General features: G+C 32.5%; 1 protein-coding gene across 2 annotated transcripts in view; it reads right to left on the reverse strand.

The window, feature by feature from the left end:
* LOC122528792 (organic cation transporter protein-like) overlaps positions 1–22,880 on the reverse strand; it is a 28,918-nt gene extending 6,038 nt beyond the window's left edge. The window contains exons 1-2 of one of the 2 annotated variants that reach the window (XM_043654299.1): positions 22,277–22,879; positions 11,365–11,467 (exon numbers count right to left, since the gene is read on the reverse strand). In XM_043654299.1, coding sequence (XP_043510234.1) covers positions 11,365–11,392 — 28 coding nt within the window. In that variant the 5' untranslated portion in view covers positions 11,393–11,467; positions 22,277–22,879. Of the gene's footprint in view, positions 1–11,364; positions 11,468–22,276 lie in introns of both variants that reach the window. The other variant, XM_043654300.1, reaches the window with a different exon arrangement.
* Between the last annotated feature and the right edge of the window lie 2,184 nt (positions 22,881–25,064).

Here is a 25,064-nt window from a genome sequence, read left to right on the forward strand (position 1 = left end):
ATTAATTATTTTATATTATTATTATTATAGTAATATTATTAGTATTATTATTATTATTATTATTATAGTATTAATTAGTAAATATTGTTATAAATTAATTATTTAATATTATTGTTATTATAGTAATATCATTAGTATTATTATTGTTATAGTATTAGATAGTAAATATTCTTATAAATTAATTATTTAATATTATTATTATTATTATTATTATTATTATTATTATTATTATTATTATTAATATTATTAGTATTATTATTATAGAATTAAATATTATTATAAATTAATTATTTAATATTATATAAGTAATATTTAATATTAAGACTATAGAACCGAGTGAAATATGCAGGAAAATTAAAAAGAAGAACGTTCCACTTGAATTAGTTTTACCGTAAAGTATCTTTCAAATTTTTTACTCATAATCAGTCAAACTGTCTCTTTTACAAAAGTTAGTGGTACCACTGGGACTCTCCTATCATTGACAAGCTCAGATCGTTATCTTTTAATCACAATGTGCCTAGCGTGTTTATTCATCTCGCTGGAAGTTCATTGACAAACTAATGGAATATACGTGTAATGTATGTAGTTTCAATTAAGGAGAATTACGGAAAAATTACAGCTCGTAATTGTCGGTAATTTTCGACGATGTCATGTTAACAAACATCATTACGTAACGTCAAGCTGATAACGATCGAGATGGGGGATTTAAGGAAAAAGTTAGCTGCCAAACATTCCAAGAACGAAAATAATTCCCCAACGAATTGTACCTATATAATCAAGCGTAAGTAAATTTTCAACGTGTATTTTCGCAGTGGAAATATTCGAAATTAGCATTGCAAATTATCCTTCGATTTCTTATTATTCTCCTTTCGTGGAAAAGACGATGCTTCCTGGCGCAAGAAGCTCATAGATCGCTAGAAATCCACGATCCTGTCATTAGATTATAAACAAATTTAATTATTTCAATTCATGCTTTCCATTTGTCACAAACTTTGCGTTCGATAAGTCACTAAAAAAAAAAAAAAATTTAACTTTCACGCCTTTTTGTTAATTCAGACAGGATATCCTGTTTCATTTGCACACACTTCTCGCGCGAATCAATTTACGACGATTTTTACCTCTATTCGTTTCCAAAATTATAATAATAATAAATTATAATGATAAAATTATAAATATTATTATTATAACAATTAAATAATAACACCGACTCAGTGGCGTAGCAGCTCACCTCTTTTGCGTGCCTTAATCGATCATTTAACAACGCAGCAAGGAAAATTTGCCACGATCTTGCCTCTGGATTAACAAAGTCAATTTTATCACGTTAATGGATTCGCGCGGTATGTTACGAACAAATCGCATCAGACAACAATGAAGACGCAATTGAAGACGATGGAAAACCGTGTACGAGTGGACACGTTTGTCAAACGTGGCTGAGCACGGAATAAATATTGCTCAATGAAAGGCACACTTTGGTCTCTAGCGAAGGCTAATTCAATCTAGTAATTAAACCATCCCGAGTAAAAGACAGCGAGTAATTGTTGTTTCTAATGATTCTGACCTTTTCTTCAGCTTGTGCCTGCCGTTGCTCAATTACTGTTTTACCTAATCAGTTTCGCTGATACAATCCTCACTGTGTACGGCAATTGTTATTGCCCGTCGTTATCTCACGCACAACGATTCGAATGAAATAAAGTTTCATTTGAACGAGCACATCTGCAAATTACGAGTGTTGCATGTTCCATTTTTATGCGAAATCAATGTTTGTGATTGAAAGAACTGGTAGCTGGATAGAAAATTGTTCTTCGTCATCAAATATTATCAAAAAGGACTACATTTTCGATACTTTATACACTCTCTCGTACGTTGTATGCAGTCTGTGCAATTTTGCATCGTTAAATCTCTCAGAAATGCATAAAAATATATAGTCTGCATGATCGTGGTAGAGTTGGTCGTAAGAAAAATTTTCTCAGTTTGAATTTCCACAGTTTCTGACAACAGAAGCTCTCTGTTTCTTTCATCTGTTACACACATCTGTCATATCTTTTGAAAAAAAGAAAATTCAAGATTGATAAAGACTTGGTAGGTAGAATTTCACGCTTTAAAATGTGGCCGATCTTCTTTTACAAAGTATCGTGGGATTTCCTCTTACAAAGTTCGCAATATCGTTAATTTTTCATCGAATACTTTTGTCCATCCTCGTCGATTTCCTCGTAGCTACGACGACACTGGCGCCACGAGGCGTGCAAATCGTTTGCGTTTTGCTTAATTGTACTACACGCGCGTTGTTAAGTACGCATTGATCAATTTTAATCGAATCCTTCGTTTGATTTGCGATCAAGATGGGTTGATGAATTATGTAAACCCATGTATGTTTAGCATATTCATACATTACGTATGCCTCTCGACGTCGAAGACACAATGTTAATCGAGCTACAATGTTAATCCTGACGAGACGACGACAACAAGCTTTACGGGTTGTTTAGACAATTTCGATTGTCTCAGCGAGTAGAAAACTTGATACTAACCACTTGCGTTGGCAACTGATTGGCGGACCGTAACGAGTGACCAACACAACAATTATACAACAATTCGTTCTGAACTCATCGGTACATGATATCATTGGACAGAAATTATTGAGAAGCAATAAATTTTATTATCTGTTTTGCCTATTTTGTTTCACTTAAATACACTCAGAGCTGAGGAAATGTTACAATGTTGGAAAAAATGATAAAAATGAAATAAAAATAATACAATTATAAAATAATAAAATAATAAAAATAATAATAAAAGAATAAATGAAAATAATAAAATAATATATACAGTTATAAAATAATAATATAAAAATAATATAATTGTAAAATGTTATAATTTTGCGAAAAAATATTACAATTTTGCGTGGCACGTTATTCCAGCACAAGAGGTTAATATCAATGTTAAGTTAAGCTTAATTTTCACATCAATCGAGTGAATTAAAATGATTAATATTGATTTTTATCATTTTAGCGCGAGGTATTTACCAGCTTGGCATCGAGTTCGACTGTTGCGGCAGGAAATAACAAGAATAGGCGGAATTAATAAGACAAAATGAAATAGTCGACAGAATCCTTGGAAACATGTAGATTAGTTTCTACGGGGGAAAGAACACGCTCTCCACAGTCAAAACGTATAATTAGAAAGCTAATTTTTATCCACCGTGAAATATATTACACGTCGAAGGAAACCAGTTTGCTAATGACTTTCGGACAAACTTATGTATACTTTTCCGATAATTTCCCGTAAAACTCGCAACGATAAAGCGACAATTAAAATTACTCGCAAAGAACATAACCGTTTTACGTATGAAACGTTGGCACGCTAAACGTGGTACGAATGAAAAGATTTAGGTGGAAGAGCAAGAGAGTGTACGTTTATAGAACCTGTCATAAAATAAATTACATTTCTTCATTAATAAATTATAAAATATAAATAAGTTATATGTATACTATAAAATAAATCACACTACTTATATTATAAGAATAAAAAGTACATGTTTATACAACCTGTAACCTGTAGCTCGTAAAACAAGTTGTATTACTTGTATTATTATTTAAAAATAAGAATATATATTTATAGAAACTGTCATAAAATAAATTATATTTCTTCAGTAATAAATTATAAAATATTATAAATATATTATAAAGTCATGCTGTTTACATTATTATATAAGAATAAGAGTATATTACGATACGTCTATAGAATCTGCTATAAAATAAATTATATTTTTTCATTAATAATTATAAAACACTATAAATTATAATATATTATAAAATAAGTCATATTACTTATATTATTATATAAAAGTAAGAGAGTATATACACGTTTATAGAACCTGTCATGAAATAAGTTACATTTCTTTGTTAATAAATTACAAAATATTATAAATATATTATAAAGTCATACTGTTTATATTATTATATTATTTAATAAGATATTATTATATTATATTATTCACATTATTTAATAAGGATAAGAGTATATTACGATACGTCTATAGAACTTGTTATGAAATAAATTATATTTCTTCATATATATATATATATATAATAAATTATAAAACACTATAAATTATAATATATTATAAAATAAGTCATACCACTTATATTATCATATAAGAGTAAGAGAGTACACGTTTATAGAACCTATCATAAAATAAATTATATTTCTTTGTTAACGAATTATAAACTATTACACTGTATATTAGTATCATAAATACTACTTATACCATTATATAAAAGTAAATGAGTATACGTTTACAGAACCCGCCAGAAAGTAAGTTACGTTTCGATCGTGACATTTTCTTGCTCTCTAATTTCCTACTTCTCCCCCAGAATTTTCCTTCGTTTCATCTAATAACAGGTAGACACACGTTACCGTTATTTCCTCGAGCTGACAATGAGAGCAAACGATGCACCCCTAATCGTCGCGTCGAGGGGCGGGGGAAGAAAAAAAAGAAAATGAAACGGAGCGTGTAATTAAACTGTTTACTCCGGATCAATTACCGTTCGTTTGCATTCGTCATGTCTTTTGACGACAGGCACCAAGTCGCCGGCGTTCGCTGCCAATATCTAACTTGCTTGCTTGCTTGCTTACGCGATAGTCTTGCGCAACAAGTGGGTGTGCGCCGGAAAGAGAAGTCCGATTGGTCGGTCGCGTACGAGCTTATCGTTATACCGCTCACAATCATCTACGTCAGTTTATATCTATGTATTTTGTATGCAAACGCGCGGTATCTATCGCGCGAGAAACAAAAAAACACGCAACCGCAAGCGCGTGTCAGTCAGAGCGTGTCGTATGACGAAACGGAGGAGATCTGGCGACCAACAACAACAGCCAAACCTCTTAAATCATAATTATCATGGAAATGTCTTACAATATATTCAATATATACAATATATTATATATTATATATATTTGGGGATGTTGCGGGTATTATAGTGCAGAATAATAATCGTATTGTTAGTTAACACTTTTATTTGTTCTTACAACAGACGCGGAGAGATTATCTTAATATTCGCGGCGTATCGCGGAGTTTATTCGTACTCGAATAACGGCCCCGAAATTTTTCTCTTTTGTTCTCTCTTTTGTTCTTTTCTCTGACTCCTCGACTTATTATTCTCTCTTATGACTCCTCGGCTTGTTCTAACTACTCTCCGCTAAGGCTGGACGGTGCTCCATAACCCCATCCTAGCGGTGTTCCACACTCTATTTGTGCTTAACATCGAATATCGTTAGACTTCGACGCTAGACGCACAGCCACTTGCGGCTTGTACAAATCGGTGTTCGAAACTCGTACTCGAGGGACTCTAGACAGCTACATATATATACAATATATATCTCACAATATCTTACTAATATTGTATATATATATATACAATATATACAGTATATATAATAAATATATACAATATATATTACAATATCTTACTAATATTGTATATATATTATATGTAAATATGTATATATATAATTATTGTCGCTAGATCTTTAATGTGAACTTCTCACTTGTAAACTTGAAACATTGGAAATGAATGGAATTGCACAATTCCACGCAAATGCAAATACCTCAAAATAAATAATTTTCAATTTCAAATTATTGAAAATTATTAATTATATTAAATTATAATTTTATATATATATATACAATATCTTGCTAATATTGTATATCTATTACTAATATTGTATATATATATATATACAAAATTTTACTAATATTGTATATATATACTGTATAATATGTATATACAACATATATCTTACAATATATCGAATAACTTGAAATTGAAAATTATTTATTTCGCGGTATTTGCATTTGCGTAGAATTGTACAATTCAACTTCCAATGTTTTCAGCTTACAAGTGAGAAGTTCACATTAAAGATCTAGAATAATTTAATGCCAAACGAAGACACGTGGACCATCTACTTTGAAAATGATATACGTCCATTTTCTTTTTATCTCGAGATGTTCAAGGCGTTTACATTTGCATGGAATTGTGCAATTTCACTTAGCAACAAAATATCAATTCATTGAAACAAACGAATATCCTAGGTTTATTAATAAGAAGTCAAATGTTAATATTAAATATAAGCATTGAATATAAATTTATAAATGAGAAGTACATGCAAATTTTCCAATAAATGGACTCGTATCACTATCAGACATAAACAGCTCAACGAAAGACGATGAAAAAGCACAAAACAAAGTCGAGACATGACGACTGACGCTTATAATTACATATCAAAGTGTCTAATCTTATTAAACTTGATGGATGTATTTACTGAAGTGACTATGAACACGCTTATAATAGATCGCGGAATTTGAAGCTTGGACGTGATGCCTTGCACCATCAGATACACGGTAAGATTTATTCAAATTCATTCAAATTTTATATTTTACGAATCGATCCGCAATGAAACGATCGCAACAATGAAATGTGCAATGAAACACATTCACGCACTTAAGAGACATCATCATAATTCGTAAGAATAAAAGAGCTGAAGTATCGAACAAAGAGGAAGATAAGAGAAACAGAGGAATCATTATATTTAGACTTATCGGTTTATAAAACGCTCATTTTTATGAAAATACAAGTGCAAATTTCAACTTTGTAAGTTTGTGTAAGTTAACTGCATTACGCTTCGTCTCTTTCTATTTTTTTTTCTTTCTTTTTTTTTTATTTGTGCACAAACGTGCCTTTTGAATTCGTTCAAATCGAAATCATAAATTTTAATTCGTTAATTATCAATTCACGTCACTTCTATTCGTTTCACAATACGAACGCAGATTTCAGATTGCCGCGAAACAAAGAATATTATTCGAAACGTTACGAAACCAGTCTGGTATCGGTACGGTCGCCTAACGTCAACATGAACTTGCAATTAATATTTATTCGTTTGCTCCGCGAAACAGACCCGCTTGAACTTTCCTTCTACGAACTTCGTCCGGATAAAATTGAGCAAAGTTCCCCCGGCCAAATGACTCATGCAATTCAACGACTGAACTGCAGAATCTAAGACGCGACTTTTTCTCATGCGTGTTGCAGTGTCTCATTGAATTAAGGGGTCAGGACAGTATGAAATTTTCAAAAAAATCGATTTTTTTTTTGTTTGAAATAGTAGCTTGAAATCGTAGAAAAGACACAAAAGGTCTTTGAAACGACTCATTTTGGGGGTATAATAATAAATCCGCGGATACAGAATAATTGAATTTGTATCATTGTTTGCAACTTTCAGCAGTATTATAAAGTGTAAATCGTGTGATTCAAATGTTACTTTTGGTGAATCGAATATCAGGGGACTATGGATTCAATTTAGTTGTGAATTGTAAGAACTGTGAGCCGCGATATATATAAGTAAAAAAAGTAAGTAAAGGATACGTGTGATAAATGACGTTCTGAAACTTCAAACGCGTTTTTCTCGAAACTAGGTTTTTAGAAACGGTTTGCAAGATATCTCGGTATATAACCAACCGATTACCGTGAAACGTATCTTTATTGTAACATTTACTAGGTATTAAATATTTTCTAATTTTTAACAGTTTCGAAAAATATAAACAAAAGACGTAGAAATTTTTCGCATATATTCGATACATCAAAAACAAATGGCTGCTAGTTTCATAATTTTCACAGAAATGAAAATGTTGGATCGTCAATCCCTAGAGAATATCGTTTACTTTTGAACTTTTTCTGCCTTTTTGTTGCAGCTAATCCTGTTTGGCTGGAATCATGCACACCGATAGGCAATGTAAAAAAAAATTATGTAAAAGGATGCCGTTAAGAGCCCTCCTTTTTTCTCTTTTAATGTTGCTTTTTATAGTTCATAATGTGTTAGAATAAATCACAAAATCTCATGTCAATCAAATATGTCATCAATTTTGTTTTACTAATTCTCCAAAGTATACGTAATTTTTAGGCCTGTCACATTGCCCTCTTAAGATTTTCAGTGAATCTCTACAATAAAATCAAATTCTCAAAGTCGTCGAACTCGGACAAGCATATTCCGCTCAGAAAATTTCCCTTCTTCATCTGTCTTTGCCTTCGAGGTATTCAAATACGTTACAAAATGTGTAAAATCACAATTATCTGATTACTCAGTAGGAAATCAATTGTTTAGCCAGTGTTTCAGAATTATTGCTAAAGAACAAGTATTTAAATATTCCATTTCTGAATTTAACTTACGTGGTTGAATTAAATTTTATACTTCGTTACGTTTCAGTAAACGCAGTCTTTCCAATTGTCGTTTGTTCTGCTAGTATAAATCGCTCGTTTTGTTTTTGCATGTTTCGCCACGTCGAACGAGACAAGCAAAATCAAGTTTTAACGAGACGAAACAAATTGAACAAGACGATTTGTTCAACTGTAAGACGAAATATGGTAGAATTTATTATACGCAACGCTGGAATACAAAGTAAGGTATTCTTAAAACATCTGTGTACACAACATACAAGAATTATACTAGAAATATTCCATTCGTCGGAGCGACAAAATTTGGAGTTTTTTTCTTTTAACCTGCAAATTTAACCTACATATTACGCAAGAGGGTTTAATTTGTGGTATTTTTTCTGCGTCACTTTCTTTTTTTTTTTTTCAAACTTCAAATGACCAAAACCAGGGCACAATTTCGAAATTTCGTATCTCCGTGTTTTATTGCGTGTAGTTCGTAATAAAGATAATGTGAACCAGAGTTATTACTTATGAAATAAGTATACGGATACATAAATTATCAATGAAATACATGAGACTACATATGTATATGTATACACGTTATATAAGGTGGTCACTGAAAGACTGAATGATATAAAACAAAAATAACTTTTACAAACACATGTTTCCTTAACTTTTTATTTATTTTGTTTCAAAATATAATTAATGGATTTTTTTCTATAATCTACAAAACAAAATAAAAAGATAAAAAAAGATTGAAAATGAACAAGTTATGACTTTTTCAAATCCTTCAGATTTTCAGTACGTGTAAGTACTTTTACTGAATTAATCGAATGTTTTTCGATGTAATTTTTATTTCAGCAATAAATAATAAAATAATAGAGTGATTATTTTAAATTGGGTGTTTTTATTTTTCCACGAAAGTACTAATTTTCCAATAACAGGCTCGTCCATCTTCAACTGATAATACGTCCGTCAGCTCTGAACATGTATTTTCAGCTGAGAAATATTTTTGAATATGTCGAGACTCGTAGATGCCATTGCTTGTAAAAAGGACTTCAAGTCTTTTTTAAATGTTTCTGCTGCGACTTTTGGCATATTCTTTCTAATGTATGGTATTAATTTTAGGGTAGGTTTAGGTACTGATACCGAAATTCTCTTGGTATTGATTTCTATAACATGCAATTTCTTTCCAATCTTTTCTATTTTCTTCTTTTGTAGGTTACAGAAAAAAAGTCCATTAAATTATACTTCCAAATAAAATAGTAAAAAATTTTAAAAACACGTGCTTGGGACAAACTCTCGACGTAGTAAATACCTTCCAACTTTTTCCAACTCTCCAAACATTTTCCAACTTTGGGACAAGAAACTCTCAACGTAAGTGGTGCGCAGGAGATCGCCGCGTGTAAGAGTGCCGAGTAAAAGATAAGCAACTTCCGATCTTCGTGTTCCGATCCAATCCGCTTCGCGATTTTCCCATCGTAAAACACGAACACGCGAGTACGACTGTCCAATTGGTCGATTTTTCAGAAACGAAATCTAGTGAAATTACTAAACCTAACAATAACTAATAACAACCACGATAATGGGAATACGATGGGATTCTCGGTTGTGAGTATCGAGAATATTTTCCAGTGTGTGACATTGTCGCGCTGGCGATCGAGAATGATTTCTCGGTAAAAGAGGAGAGCAGGATTCCACGATAATGCGCTCATACCGTTTCAACCTTTATTAACCGTTTAAGTATAGCAAGTGACTGAGGGGAACCAGTTTTCTTTTTCGAGAGGCAGAAAGAAACAGCCCGCGGGAACCGTAAAACGTGCCGGCAGCCTCGAGACAGTGGAAATCAGCCTTCGGTTTCCAGAGCACGCAACCATTTATCTACCTTCTCTGGCGACTGGAAAGGTCGCGGCGTATCGCCATAACGTCTTACTAGATCAAAGGCTCCCTTCAGGCTTTTATCGTCGATTCGTTTCGACGAGATTCTCATGCGAGATGTGTACGTACGTACTCGTTGTACGTACGTACAATGCATCGGCCCGTTAATGAAGTCATTGTCTCTCGCTGTCGATAAATTTTCGCGCCCCGAGGACACGCAGTCCCTGGCGCTGACCTAATAGAATTGCAAAGTCAACCTACTTCGCGACGAGTGGATTCCTTAACGGGGAGAGAGATTCGAAACGAAGAAGCAGAGTAAAGCCTCGCTAACTCCATTTGAGAATTACGGCTCAAGCGATTGTGTCCATTTGAGAGCAGCTTTCAGAATTTTCACTCTCCGACAGAACTCTCAAAACGGTGTCCATTTGAGAGTTCATTGTCTCTGGTCCAACTCGCAGTGGTGTTCAGTTCGAAACACGAGTGTGAACAGTGACATCGTCAGCATGGAGGTGCGAGAAATGTGTGACCTCGTAGTTGCCCGTAATATTTTACGAAAAAAGGAAAATCACCATAAAAAGAAGAGTTCAATAATTTAAAATATTACATAATATTCAATATAATTAAATTATATAATATTGTATAATATTTATATTTATATGTAATAATATTTATATACAATATTTAAATTATTATATAATAATTATATTATATAATATTATACAATATTTACATTTATATGTAATAATATTTCTATATAATACTTAAATGATTATATAATAATTGTATTATATTATATTAAATATTATTTATATTTATATATAATATTTAAATTATTACATAATAATTGTATTATATTATATTGTATAATATTTATATTTGTATGTAATAATATTTATATGTAATATTTAAATTATTACATAACAATTGTATTATATTATATTATATAATATTCTATAATATTTATATTTATATATAATATTTAAATTATTATATAATAATTATATTATATAATATTATATAATATTTATATTTATATATAATATTTAATTTATTATATAATAATTATATTATATAATATTATATAATATTATATAATATTTATATTTATATATAATATTTAATTTAATATAGTAATTTAAATTAATAATTATTTTAAGATTCTCACTCTCTCAGTGTGATCCACAGAACAAAAAGAATGTTTCTGGAGTGCGAATCGTTCATTTGATCCCACGACTGTTTACGAATGAAATTCGATTAAATGTTGTATGTACAAAATAAACTGACGTACCATAACTGTTGTTTTGCGTATTCTTCATATCACTGCCTGGTTGCGCAGCTATTTCGTTTCTGTGCGATTCGATCACGTTTTATTTTCGCTAATGTGCGCTTATCTGCAACATACGAACGATGGATGATTTGAAAATTTGTGCGTTTAGAAATTCCCTCGACGTGGTTTCCGAGAGTAACATCGACTCTCTCGCAAGCGAGTATTATACGTTTGCCAAATTCGTTGATAAATCGTACTCAGTCATTGTCGAAATTGATATTTCGCGAAATATCTTTGAACAGCTTAGTCAATGATCGATTACAATAATACAATACAACGAAAATCGATCATCGTTCTTTTCAAATCCTCGACGTCTATCGATCAAAAATTTGCAAAGAAAAAGAGCGAGCGACTTCGTTTATCTTTGTTCTTCTTAAGCTAATCGAAACCGAAAATCATTTGCTCGAGTATAATGTCTTTGAGAAAATATAACAATCGTCGCGGATTAGAGCAGATCGGTATTATCTCGCGACGTGTTTTCAAGCAGCCGAGTGTTTTATCATTTGCAACGTTAAAAAAGAAATTGACGATTAACATCCAGTAGTGTTGTCATTCGCGTAAAATAAACGATGGAAACGTAGAGATGAGAACGAGCTTGATACTGAATAACTTCTTAGATGTCCTTGACGCGTATCAAGAGGCAAGGAAACGTTAATTAATCAATTCCTTTTTTGCAGATATCCTGCACTGATAACTATACCTTTCAAACTTCTTAAATGCACGAACCTTCGATCATTCAAAGAAGCAACAACGATTAAACAATGATCATGAAAGACTAATATTTTTATAAGCGAAATTTCAATGCTCAAAATATACAATGACTTTTATTAACATTTGGATACCATTAATAATTAGATATTGATAAACATTTGGATTTCGTTAGTACTTAAATATTGAAATTATTGTAGTTTTATAGAGAGAAATCGTATAAACCTAGACTTATTAAAGTTTAAAGTAGCCTCTACTTTCCAAATGTGTAGCGTGCCGATCTGACTTCGACGTATAAATAGCGTGAAGCAGATCGGTGGCTTGCTGTGTTTCAACGTTAATGAAAGTCAGCTGATTCACAAGATAGAATTGTTTCACAGTTAGTTTGGTAGGATTGAGAAATGTAAGTTGTAAGAGGAAGATCGATAAAATTTGAGTGAATTTGATAGTCGAACCTTGACCTGTCGTACGTCGATGGGTTGCTCCGAAACTTGTATGTGCACTACGCGATTGTCAAAACTTGACTGACTTTTTTTTTTATGATTGTTAGCTGGTTATTTCCTACTTGCAGTCCCTAGGGTTTCCTTGGATCCCTGTACCTGCATTTAATAATGTTAGTTAGGTTTTAATTCAATGGTATCTTGAGCGGGTTGGTTGTTTATTTTCTGTGTTTGTTCGTATTGCAGGAGAAAATTTTCAAAAAACCTGTGTTAACTTTTTTTTTTCTTGTACGTTGGTCTTATATAGCTGGATTCTATGGTTTAGGGAGGTATGTTAGTTGCTTGCAGATGTGAGTGTGGTCAGTCCCAGAACGTGATATCTGCACTTCCTAACGATCCCAGGATGTGTCCCTCGCAATATGGATTTATGAATTTGAATTTATGAATGTTGTAAAAAAATTCCGATAAAGTCCTTCATCGAGCCTTAAAATTGAGTGTCGAGCATGACGAACCTTGGAATTGGTAGTCCGGTGTGACTACAATAGAAGATGCAAAAAAATTAGAAATTGTAAAATTGTTTTCCCTGGCTCGATGAGTTTGTCCTTCGCGGTGCGAACCCCGCCTCCTTTGTGTTCGGCAAGGCCGAACAAAATGCATTTTGTAAAATAGTATATTATAGTTAAAGTAAAATAGTATATATTAGTAATAATAGTATAAAATATATTATTTTTTTGTAGTATATTGTATTATGTAGATAGTATATTAGCATAGATATATTAATATATTATATAGTATTAGATGCATTAGTATAGATAATATATTAGGTATAGTATATTAGTGTAGATATATTACTATATTATATAGTATTAAATGGTATTATTAGTATAGATAGTATATTAGGTATAGATAGTATAGTAGGTAATTAGTACAGTACTTGGTACAGTGTATTATACTATTATCTATGTATTATTATACAGTATTAGATGTATTAGTATAGATAATATATTAGGTATAGTATATTAGTGTAGATATATTACTATATTATATATTATTAAATGTATTAGTATAGATAGTATATTAGGTATAGCATAGATAGTACAGTAGGTAACTAGTATAGTACTCGGTACAGTGTATTATACTATTACCTATGTATTGTTATACAGTATTAGATGTATTAGTATAGATAAAATATTAGGTATAGTATATTAGTGTAGATATATTACTATATTATATAGTATTAAATGTATTGGTATAAATAGTATATTAGGTATATTAGGTATATTAGTATAGTTACTGTGGTACAGTGTATTATACTATTATCTATGTATTATTATACCGTACAACACCAAATATATTCGTTATAATTATCAGCAAATTATCCACACTTTGAGAAACCCTGATCCAAAGATACATTTTCAAAGTCAACTTCTCCTCCGTGAAATTACAAAGGCTGGAACAAATGGTCGTTGAAATTCCATTTCTTCGACTGTGCTTGGTCGTCAAACAGCCAAGGCCTCGATATATGTGCCTGCGTTGAATTGTGCAGTAGTAGAGGAACATCAACCTCGACTGAAAGTAGAACTATCCGAGGCGTTGCGCAACGCATTGAAAAATGCCCGTGGATCGCGAGCGTGTAATCGAACGTTGCCCGATTGCCAAAGGTGCAGTCGCAGCGTTAATTGTACGCGCGTTCACGTAATCGGCGAACATCGGTTTCAACCGATGGCGCCGAGAAATGCGGTCGAGACAATAGCGGAGTCGCCAGTCGAAAGGACGGAATGTTATTGACCCTCGTGGCGGACTTGACTCGAAAAGTCGTAGCAGAGAGAAAGGAAAAGCAAAAGAGGGAAAAAGTGGGCAAAGGCGGCCGAGCAAAGGAAATCGCGGATACCTGCGACTCGCACGACTCCTTCCTCCGCTTATTACCATCCTCGATCACTGTTGTACACCGCGCGCAGGGTGCTAATTACCATTAAAACAACCACACGCGAGCGAGCTGCTGGCGTCGACACGCAAATCCTCTCGTTTCCTCTTGTGAGAGAAACCATAACTCGTCGACTACGCAGGTAAGGGTCGTGTCGAAGAAATGGAATTCATGTGCTCGAGGTCGCGTTCTGGCGCAGTTGCCATCTTATGTGGGCCATGGGTTCATTGTGGCGAAGAGTATTAAGAGTTTTGCATTCGACTGTTCTTTCTGGGGAGACATCGTAGTTAAAACGGCTCTTTTTGGGATTTCCCCTTTTTGTAATTTGCTGATAATTATAACGGACGTATTCATTTGGAGTTGTACTATATCAAGTACTAATATATCTAATACTATATAATGTACTAATATACTATACTATACCTAATATACTATCTATATAATATAATATACTACAAAAAGATAATGTACTATCTATCTATCTAATACAAAAATAATGTACTATTATCTATGCATAATATCACATAGATAATAGTATAATATACTAAACCAAGTACTATACTAATGTATTTAATATTATATGATATACTAATATACTGTAATACTATAATATTATAATACTATGTACTATAATATACTATAATACTATATACTATGTACTATAATATACTATAATATTATATACTATGTACTATAATATACTATAATACTATATACTATGTACTATAATATACTATAATACTATATACTATAATGTAATACTATGATACTTTATACTATATACTATAATATACTGTAATATAATACTATATACTATAAAATACTATACTATACTATATCTAATATACTAATATACTATACCTGATACTAATATGCTACAGTATAATATATACTATATTAATACTAATATACTATACTATACCTAATATACTATCTATATACTACAAAAGAATAATATACTACACTAATATATCTAATACTATATAATGTACTATCTATATAATACAGTATATTACAAAAAGATAATAGAAAAAAATTATATATATATATATATATATATATAGATCATTTATTGATCGAGACAATTAAAATTATTAAATAAAATTAATTAACCCTGATACAAAAGGTACAAAATAAATCCCGAATATTGACGATAGTCACTCCATGTCACACACTGTTCGATTCAGAAACTTGAATGACTTTATCTCTTAATGGATCATCCCCTTCTCGAAACAACAAAGTTTCTGAAAGTTATTTTATTACATATAACACGACTGTCTAATCACTGGAATATTCACAGCTTCAGTTCTCGCCTTGAACAACAGTACTAACCAAGACACTGTTTCCATCGATCAACACACTGCGATATTAGTCGTTGATTTATCTGTTGTGAGAAAACACCAGGTTTCCGAGATTCATCGAGTTACAAAATATTTCGATATGTTAATGCGTCGACAGGAATGCGCCAACCGTGACGCAACGGCAAATGACAGAGTACCAAGCGGTACGAATACACGATTGAAACACTGTTTCCCCCCTGGCAAGTTTCATTCTTTCTCCCCGTAGTATGAAGAAAATATTGTTTTCTCCCGTTTCGATTTCTAATTCTCCATTAATGCGGCAAAAAGAAATATGTAGAAATACATCATGTTCTTGTTATCTCGGTTAATGAAGCGTGAAAAATCGAGCAGCACAAAAATGACTACCGCACGTATCGGCGACACGCAATTAATCCGCTAGAGTATCTCTGTTTCTATTAATCATCGTTGAGCCGTAGACGAAACGTAAAAACTTTAATCGGCTTCTTGCGGCGAGGCTTCGCTGTCTACTCGAGATATTACAATCGCCTCTATTACGATTACATGCAATAAATTAAAAGAAAAAAAAAAAAAAAAAAAAACAGAGGAGAACGCAGACATCTTTCCGACCTTTAGTGTCACAAGTATTGACCATTTGTAACGATCGTAAATCCTTCTTATTCGGTACAACGAACAAACGTCGGCAGCGATCGTTCGTTATGTTACTTAGCGATCATGGGCTTGGTATATTTGTTGCGACACGTTTCTCTATTATTCGTACGAGGAAAATTCGCACGGATTTTCCTCGTACGCGTCATCGAGATACGCGAAACCGTACTAACATGCGCATATCGAGCCGACTACTTAATTAGGGAGCCAAGTGATTAAAATTAAAAACGTGTTTCCTTTTTGTGCAAACTTCAATTTGTACAAAGTTGAGCAATTCTTTTTTTACAGACGTAGAAACTTGACTACGTGTGTAAATTAAAATAAAATCGAGCCGACTACTTAATTAGGGAGCCGAGTGATTATAATTGAAATTAAAAACGTGTTTCCTTTTTGTACAAAAATTAAATTTGTACAAAATTGAGCAATTATTTTTACGTGTGTAAATTAAAATAAAATCGAGCTGACTACTTAATTAGGGAGCCGAGTGAATATAATTGAAATTAAAAACGTGTTTCCTTTTTGTACAAACTTCAATTTGTACAAAGTTGAGCAATTCTTTTTTTACAGACGTAGAAACTTGACTACGTGTGTAAATTAAAATAAAATCGAGCCGACTACTTAATTTGGGAGCCGAGTGATTATAATTGAAATTAAAAACGTGTTTCCTTTTTGTACAAAAATTAAATTTGTACAAAATTGAGCAATTCTCTTTTTACAGATGTAGAAACTTGTCTACGTGTGTAAACTAAAATAAATAAACTACTAAAATAAATTGTTGTAGTTATATTTATTCAAGGGAATGAATAAATATAAATTTCTCATAATTTCATAATTTCTATATATAAATTTATATAGAGAAGGTTTGTACAACTTCAACTTGCCCAAAGTAAAGCAATTTTCTTTCACAGAAATGGAAACTTAAAAATTGTCAATTAGGTAATTGGCAACCAATGGTCTTGACTGAACAACGAAACGAATGTAGAGTTTAATAAAAAGAAAAATTCGGCGTTAACAAAATATTTCCATCTTCGTTATTTTCCAAAATCTCGCAATTTCTTTTTTTTTTTTAGAAAAGTCGAATGAACGATGAAACTATCGTCAGAAGAACATTTTTACACAAAACAAACACTCCAAAAAGAAAAAAAGAAAAAAAATATCCAGTTTTCGCGAAATTATGTCGAATCAAAGTGATTTGCAACGCTTTTAACGTGCTTTTGATCAATGCTACGCTAAAAACTCGATGTGACGAAAGCACCGGATATGACTTATGCGTGAATATTTATCGAGGCAAAGGAAACGTTTGGTATCAAACATTGTTAACCTTCAAATGGCCTGCTTTCTTCACGCAAAGAGTTACTTCGATTTCGTTCCACACTTTTGTTCCACCGCAACAAAATTTATCTAAAGTGCAGGGAATTACTTCGAAACGTTAGCCAACGCCAGATAATAGTTGCCATATAATTTAGATCGTCTACGATGCAAGCAGAAACAGTAAAATTTTACTGAACCGTAAAATCTTAACTAGGTTCGTGGGACAGCGATAAAAAAAGTCGATGAACATTTGCGTACACGTGTCTCGCGACAATTAGTATACTGTCGACAGCGACTAACATTCCTCAATGATCGTTCAGTCAGCTTCGGTGAAATTTTCAATTGTCATTTTTATTCAAGATACAATTACTCAAGAAGTTTATTAAGAAATTTCTTTACGAACGTGTCGCATAACGAAACGTTCGTATGTTTAAACGCGGAATATTAAAGATTTTAATACTACTTGCGCTGGTAACCGATTGCGGACCATAACGAGTGACCAACACCGTATAGAATAATTCGTCGCTTTCCTTTTGAACTTGTCGGTATGACGTCACCGGATAGAAATAATTGAGAGGTAATAAATTTACTATTTGTTTTGCCTATTTTCTTTTACTTAAATACACTCAAAACTCAGAGAATATCACAATTTTGGAAATAGATAATATAAATAAAATAGAGATAATAAAAAAATAATGAAATAATATGTACAATTATAAAGTAATAATATAAAAATAATACAGTTATAAAATATTATAATGTTGGAGAAAAATGTTACAATTTTTTATGCGGGTGTCTATTATGGGGATTCTATTGCACTAAGCTCGAGATTTAAAGCGAAGAAAACTCCTCCGATATAAAAATGTTTATAAGCTCGTACTCATCCACTACTATCTCCGTCCACAAGTCGTCGCACAAAGCAACCCTGGTACCCGTCTTAAACCACATGTGCGACGCAGCGTGCGCAATACGAGAATGATAGACATTGATAGAAGCAAAAGTGCCGACAACGTGTTAAATGCGCGCCTCAATTTATTGGAGTACAAACGGACAAACATTCGTCGATGTACAACACCATCCATTCCCGTTGTAAACTAAATTTAATACCACACTAATATACCACGGTATTACATATGTATAATTCAACAAAACAGAGGAAACTCGCCTTTACAATCTCACGCTTTATCCATTGTAATTTCGTTTTTAATCGCACGAAATCCGCGTGTTACAGCCTGGGTATTTATTCATCATCCAACGATGATTTGCTTTTCATTTTATCACCGCGGAGCTAAGATAAGGACCAATGAGAAAAAAAATCTGTTTGATACTTCCTCTCTCTCTCTCTCTCTCTCTTTCTCAGAGGAGAGGAGTTGAAAAGGAAAACAATTTTTAAGACTCGAGTAGAGTAGAAACGAAGGAGAAGAAAATCGAGGGTCGATTTCGTTCGTTTCGAGAAAGTCCACGCGACATTGAACTTGGTCCACGGTTACATATTTGGCTGCAGCCGTTGCAGTTGGATCAACTGCGCACATTTTCTGGCCCGTTGTTCCGTTAACGCACCAAAAGTCACCTAAACAGTTTGACTGCAACTGTCTAATTTGCCCGAACCGTGAAAGTAAAAGTAAAATATTTTTCTGACCGTGTCCTAAGTAAACGAATCTATGCTTGAACTTTTTTTTTCTCTGACAAATAAAAATTCGATTGATAAATTGATCGCATTTGACATAACGTTTCGCTCAGTGTGAAAGTCCTTGATATTACGAACGTGTTTCATTTATCTCCGGGGCAGGTATAGTGAGAAAATAGCGGTACAAGCTGCGCTGCGTGGAAAATTGGCAGAATATCTTTCATTCGCGTGTAACGTGCATAAAAACCAAGGTTGAGCATTAGCGCACAACGCGTAGAGGAACGCGTGTGGGCGTCGAGACGCCTTTCCAACCAACACACGCGCCGAATGATTCATGTTAGCGGTTTTCCGACAGTTTTCGGAGTTTACAAGCGACCGTTTTCACGACAAGCTAAACAATGGCTGAAGAACGTCGGTGTTTCTTCATCCAACGAGAACATCGATTTATTGAATTAAACGCAATAGAATCTTCCCTTGTTGAAATAATTTTTACTTTGTTCAAAATATTTTTTTTTTTTTTTTGCATTCCACGAAGTTTATCGTCTTCTTGTATTCCACTGGCTTCAATTTTTATTCAACTAAATGCGACAGAACAACTACAGAAATGATATTAACTTTGTTCAAGTTTGGAAAAAAATATTACTTTTTGCATTCTACTAAATTTATTATTTTCCTTGTATTCCAGTGACTTTAATTTTTATTCAACTAAATATGTCAGAATCGTTATCGTTATCGAAATAATGTTCAACTTTGTTCAAGTTTGAAAAAAAATATTGTTTGCACTCCATTAAATTTATTATTTTCTTGTATTTCACTGACTTTAATTTTTATACAACTAAATATGTCAGAACAACAGCAGAATCGTTATCGAAATATTTTAACTTTCCAAGCTCGGAAAAAAAATATTTTTTGCATTCTACTAAATTTATCATTTTCTTGTATTTCACTGACTTTAATTTTTATTCAACTAAATATGTCAGAACAACTGCAGAATCGTTATCGTTATCGAAATAATGTTAACTTTGTTCAAGTTTGAAAAAAAATATTTTTTGCACTCCATTAAATTTATTATTTTCTTGTATTTCACTGACTTTAATTTTTATTCAACTAAATATGTCATAACAACTGCAAAATCGTTATCGGAGTAATTTTAACTTTTCAAACTTGGAAAAAAAATAGTTTTTGCACTCCATTAAATTTATTATTTTCTTGTATTTCACTGACTTTAATTTTTATTCAATTAAATATGTCATAACAACTGCAGAATTGTTATCGGAGTAATTTTAACTTTTCAAGCTTGGAAAAAAAATATTTTTTGCATTCTACTAAATTTATTATTTTCTTGTATTCCACTGACTTTAATTTTTATTCAACTAAATGTGTCAAAACAACTGCAGAATCGTTATCGAAATAATATTAACTTTGACTTCGAGAAAAATACTACCTTTCACTTTCAATTTTTATTGAATTAAAAAATATTCCACTCGCTTTAATTTTTATTGAATTACTTAATTTTTAATTTCCATTGAATTGAAAAAAGAATATATCCCACTTTAATTAATTTTTTCTCGAATTAAGCGCAATAGTACGTTCCACTAATTTTAATTTTTCTCGGTAGAATCTTTCTCTATTGGAATGATTTTAACTTTGAGTTTGAAAAAATACGTTTTCTTTGTCCCGTTTCGCCCGTTGTACAGACAACCCGTTTCAAGCTGCGTTTGTCCAATTTAAAGCAACGAAAAGAGCATACAGATAACTTTTCTTTTTTGGAGAACTTCTTTCGTGTCGCATAGTCCCGCGTCACTTCTAATCATGGGATTTTAATATCTATTGTACATTAGATAGAAATTAAACATCATACGCACATTGAGCAGATAACCGTTATCTTTATTGCAACTTCTTCTATTCCTTCTTTCTTTTATTTACTGGAATTCAAACGATTGTCGAAGTTTCTGATAAAAGGATCGAAGATTTTTCAATAAAATTTCCGAGTTTCCGCTCCGACCTTGCATCAAGGATAGATCCATCGTAATCAACAAATTATACAACTCCGGCCGATACCAGCGTATATATAAAAATAGATTTCGATACAGAAAGCACACGCTAAGAACATCGACTATCGAGAATAACTATTCGGATTAGCTATTTCTTCAGAAACCTTTGCTATACCGACCGTTATCAACGCGCGTTATCACATACAGACTTGTCTTGCATAAAGTCTTGTTACGAAAATTATACAAAAAATTATATCTCTAGCTTCTTCCTTATTTTGGAAATATCGCAACACTGATTTTGATATTAAAAATAAAATGTTACGACGCGCAAAGCGATCACTAACGAGTGTTGCGTTGGAATTACATCCTATTTTTGCGATAAAGAAAAGGGAACTTTAATATTGGACACGCAGATAACGTTTCTCATAATCCCGTGCATCGTACGCGCCAAGATAGAAAACGCAATTAAATAATCCCGGTTATCTTTCTTTTAATCCGCATTATTCAGCACAACAACGTTAACGAGTTACTATATCCGGGCGATTTGTGACAGTAAAAACGCTGCCGTGAGTTTCATGAATTTTTGCCAATTTTCCCTGTGCTTGTTTGTTCAGACAACGGTAACAAACCAAGGAAAATTGCACCGAAGAGAAGGAAGAAGTTTTAACTTGGACGAGTTTTACGAGTATCATACGTTATTATATATTTGTCGCACGAATTCCTCGCAAAGCTCTCCGCAGTCACGCGTTGATTCAAACTTAAACGTTGCCAAACTATCAATGAAGTGCAAGTCCGACGAAAGTCAAATATAATTGGGGACGAAAACAAAGCGGCAAACAGAAACCTGTATGATGCTTAAATTAAAAATACACCGGGGAGGTAGTGTGAAACGTGTCTCTTACCTCTTTCTCACGCCGCGCAGGGCAGACGCGCAATTTTCAGTCTTTCGCTCCGCTTTCTCGCTCAAACCTCGTGCAACCAAGCGCATCCAATCAAATCCTCGATCGACTGTCAATTTTCACTGGCCGTGTGCGAATAGCCAAAGTCCACCCTGTCGTTGTTACCGATCGACCGATTTGTAATAATTGCTCGTGCAAAAATTGCTAACGAAAGGAAAGAAGAAAAAAAAAGAAGAGAGAGAGAGAGAGTAACGTCAAACGTCAAAAAAGAGAAATCGATCTCAGAATGTGTGTCAGTCACGTGACTGGCAACGACAATCGGACGAAATGAAAGAAAGATGAAAGAAAATGAAAGAAAGAGAGAAAGAAAGAAAGAGTGAAGCAGGGTGAAAGGTATGGGTGGTAATTCGACGACTGGATGGTAGAGAGAAATCTTTTTTGTTTAGAAAACAAAGGTGGCCTCCGCAAATATCGTCTGAGGTTAAACGTCGAGCACTAGCATGCGTCGTGCGCGAGCGACGGCGATCAACTAAAATGTGAATGCGAGCGTTTGCTTGCTTGCGCGTGTTACTCGTGCGAAACTGACTCGTTTGGCCGCGCGACTCCGCTTCGCGGCCTCGACTCACGCCTCGACTGGTGTCCCGTCGTTGGCCGTTCCCCCCCGTTGAACGTTCCTGGCGAATATAAGGGACGAGACGGGACGTGCAGGTAGTCGGCTATCATTCGGAGCAACCTGTTACGCGTTTTTCATCCCAACCACTGCACCGCGATGCCGACGTGCAGCATGATAGTATCCTATTATGCAGCCCGATCTGAGTCTTGCTTAATTCTTTTTTTTCCTTTTTTCTTTTTTTTTTTTTTTTTTNTTTTTTTGGTAAGAATTTTTTGTCGTCGTTGTAATAATTGTATAAACGGACGGACGAACGATCGATGGTTTCACTTTGTAGCTGTGCAAGCTACGCAACGTAAACCAGGGATGGGTTACATACGAGAAGAAAGAAAGCTACGAGTTTCGAGAATTTTGGAACGCTTCGCGCTTCTTTCGGTGACTCGAAACTTTCGAAATTCAATTCTCGGATGAGAAAAGTGTAGTAAAATCACATTGACGAACGAAAGAGTCATTTGCAATGTGAGTGACTCGTACCTCGAATGTTTGAGGTGTGAGATGCTTCGTAGTTATATCGAACTGAAGAATTTTTAATTTAATATACAACACGATAAATTTATAAATATGTTATATATAAATAGTATACTTAAGATTTAATAAACTAAAGAATCAAATTTTTAATTTAATATATAACGTGATAAATTCGTAAATATATTATATATAAATAGTATACTTAAAATTTATTAATAAATTAAAGAATTAAATTTTTAATTTAACATATAACGTGATAAATTTGTAAATATATTATATATAAGTAGCATACTTAAAATTTAATAAACTAGAGAATTAAATTTTTAATTTAATATATAAAGTGATAAATTTGTAAATATATTATATATAAATAGTATTCTTAAAATTTATTAATAAACTAAAGAGTTACATTATTAATTTAATATATAACGTGATAAATTTGTAAATATATTATATATAAGTAGTATACTTAAAATTTAATAAACTAGAGAATCAAATTTTTAATTTAATATATAACGTGATAAATTCGTAAATATATTATATATAAATAGTATTCTTAAAATTTATTAATAAACTAAAGAGTTACATTATTAATTTAATATATAACGTGATAAATTTGTAAATATATTATATATAAGTAGTATACTTAAAATTTAATAAACTAGAGAATTAAATTTTTAATAAATAACACGATAAATATATTATATATAAATAGTATACTTAGTAAACTAGAGAATTAAATTTTTAATTTAATATATTACGTAATAAATTTGTAAATATATTGTATACAAATAGTATACTTAAAATTTAATAAACTTAATAAAAACATAGCTCGATGATCGACTTCTCTTTTACGAGAATAAAAATTATCCGAGTCTAAAGAATTTGTCAAGAAAAATATCTTATCACAACATTTTGAAAGACTTTTCAATACATTCATGCTATACTGTAGTCGATAAAAGAAGAAGTAAATTAGGTCCAGAAAGAGTTCAAAGAGTTGATGTTCTCAAACGAAGAATTTGAATCAGATATTTTTGTTATATTCTTGTTTAACTGCGATCAAAGAGAAATTTATATAAAAAGTGCCGATTTCAGTCGTTCTTTAGAACGAAACTTTAAAAAATAAGATTTCAAGAATTTCGAATTTCAAAAAAATTTCAAGAGTTTGAGAACGTTACGAAGTTTCGGACTCTAGTTTCGAGGTAATTTAGAAATTAATTTCAAACTCGTGCTCGAAGTACGAACTACTGTTCAAAGACACGACGTTGAAATCATCGACCGAAAGATATGGATTTACGCGCAAACTGGCTCCAAATGGACCCTTGGTCGATTGTCTCGATTGCTAAAAATCTATTTCTGCGACGGGGAATCGCTGCAATTTGCCAATTGTTAACGAGCTCGTGAAATTACGAATCGCTTTGACAGTCGCACGCAGAACAAACGATTATGTTCATGGATACCTATAGGTATTAGTGGTTCTCTCATGATTCAATCGTTGGAAGGATCAATTTCCACGGAAATGAATTTTGTCTTAAAGTGGATTACCACGTAGCCTCAATTTATTCGTAAAACACAGAAATATTGACATTAACTCTTTCAATACCCAAAAACCGATGTACCGACTCTGTGACTTTTTAATACTTATACGTCTCT

Source organism: Frieseomelitta varia, unplaced genomic scaffold, assembly GCF_011392965.1.
Source record: "Frieseomelitta varia isolate USP_RPSP 00005682 unplaced genomic scaffold, Fvar_1.2 scaffold_259, whole genome shotgun sequence".
In the NCBI taxonomy this organism is placed as follows: Eukaryota; Metazoa; Arthropoda; class Insecta; order Hymenoptera; family Apidae; genus Frieseomelitta; species Frieseomelitta varia.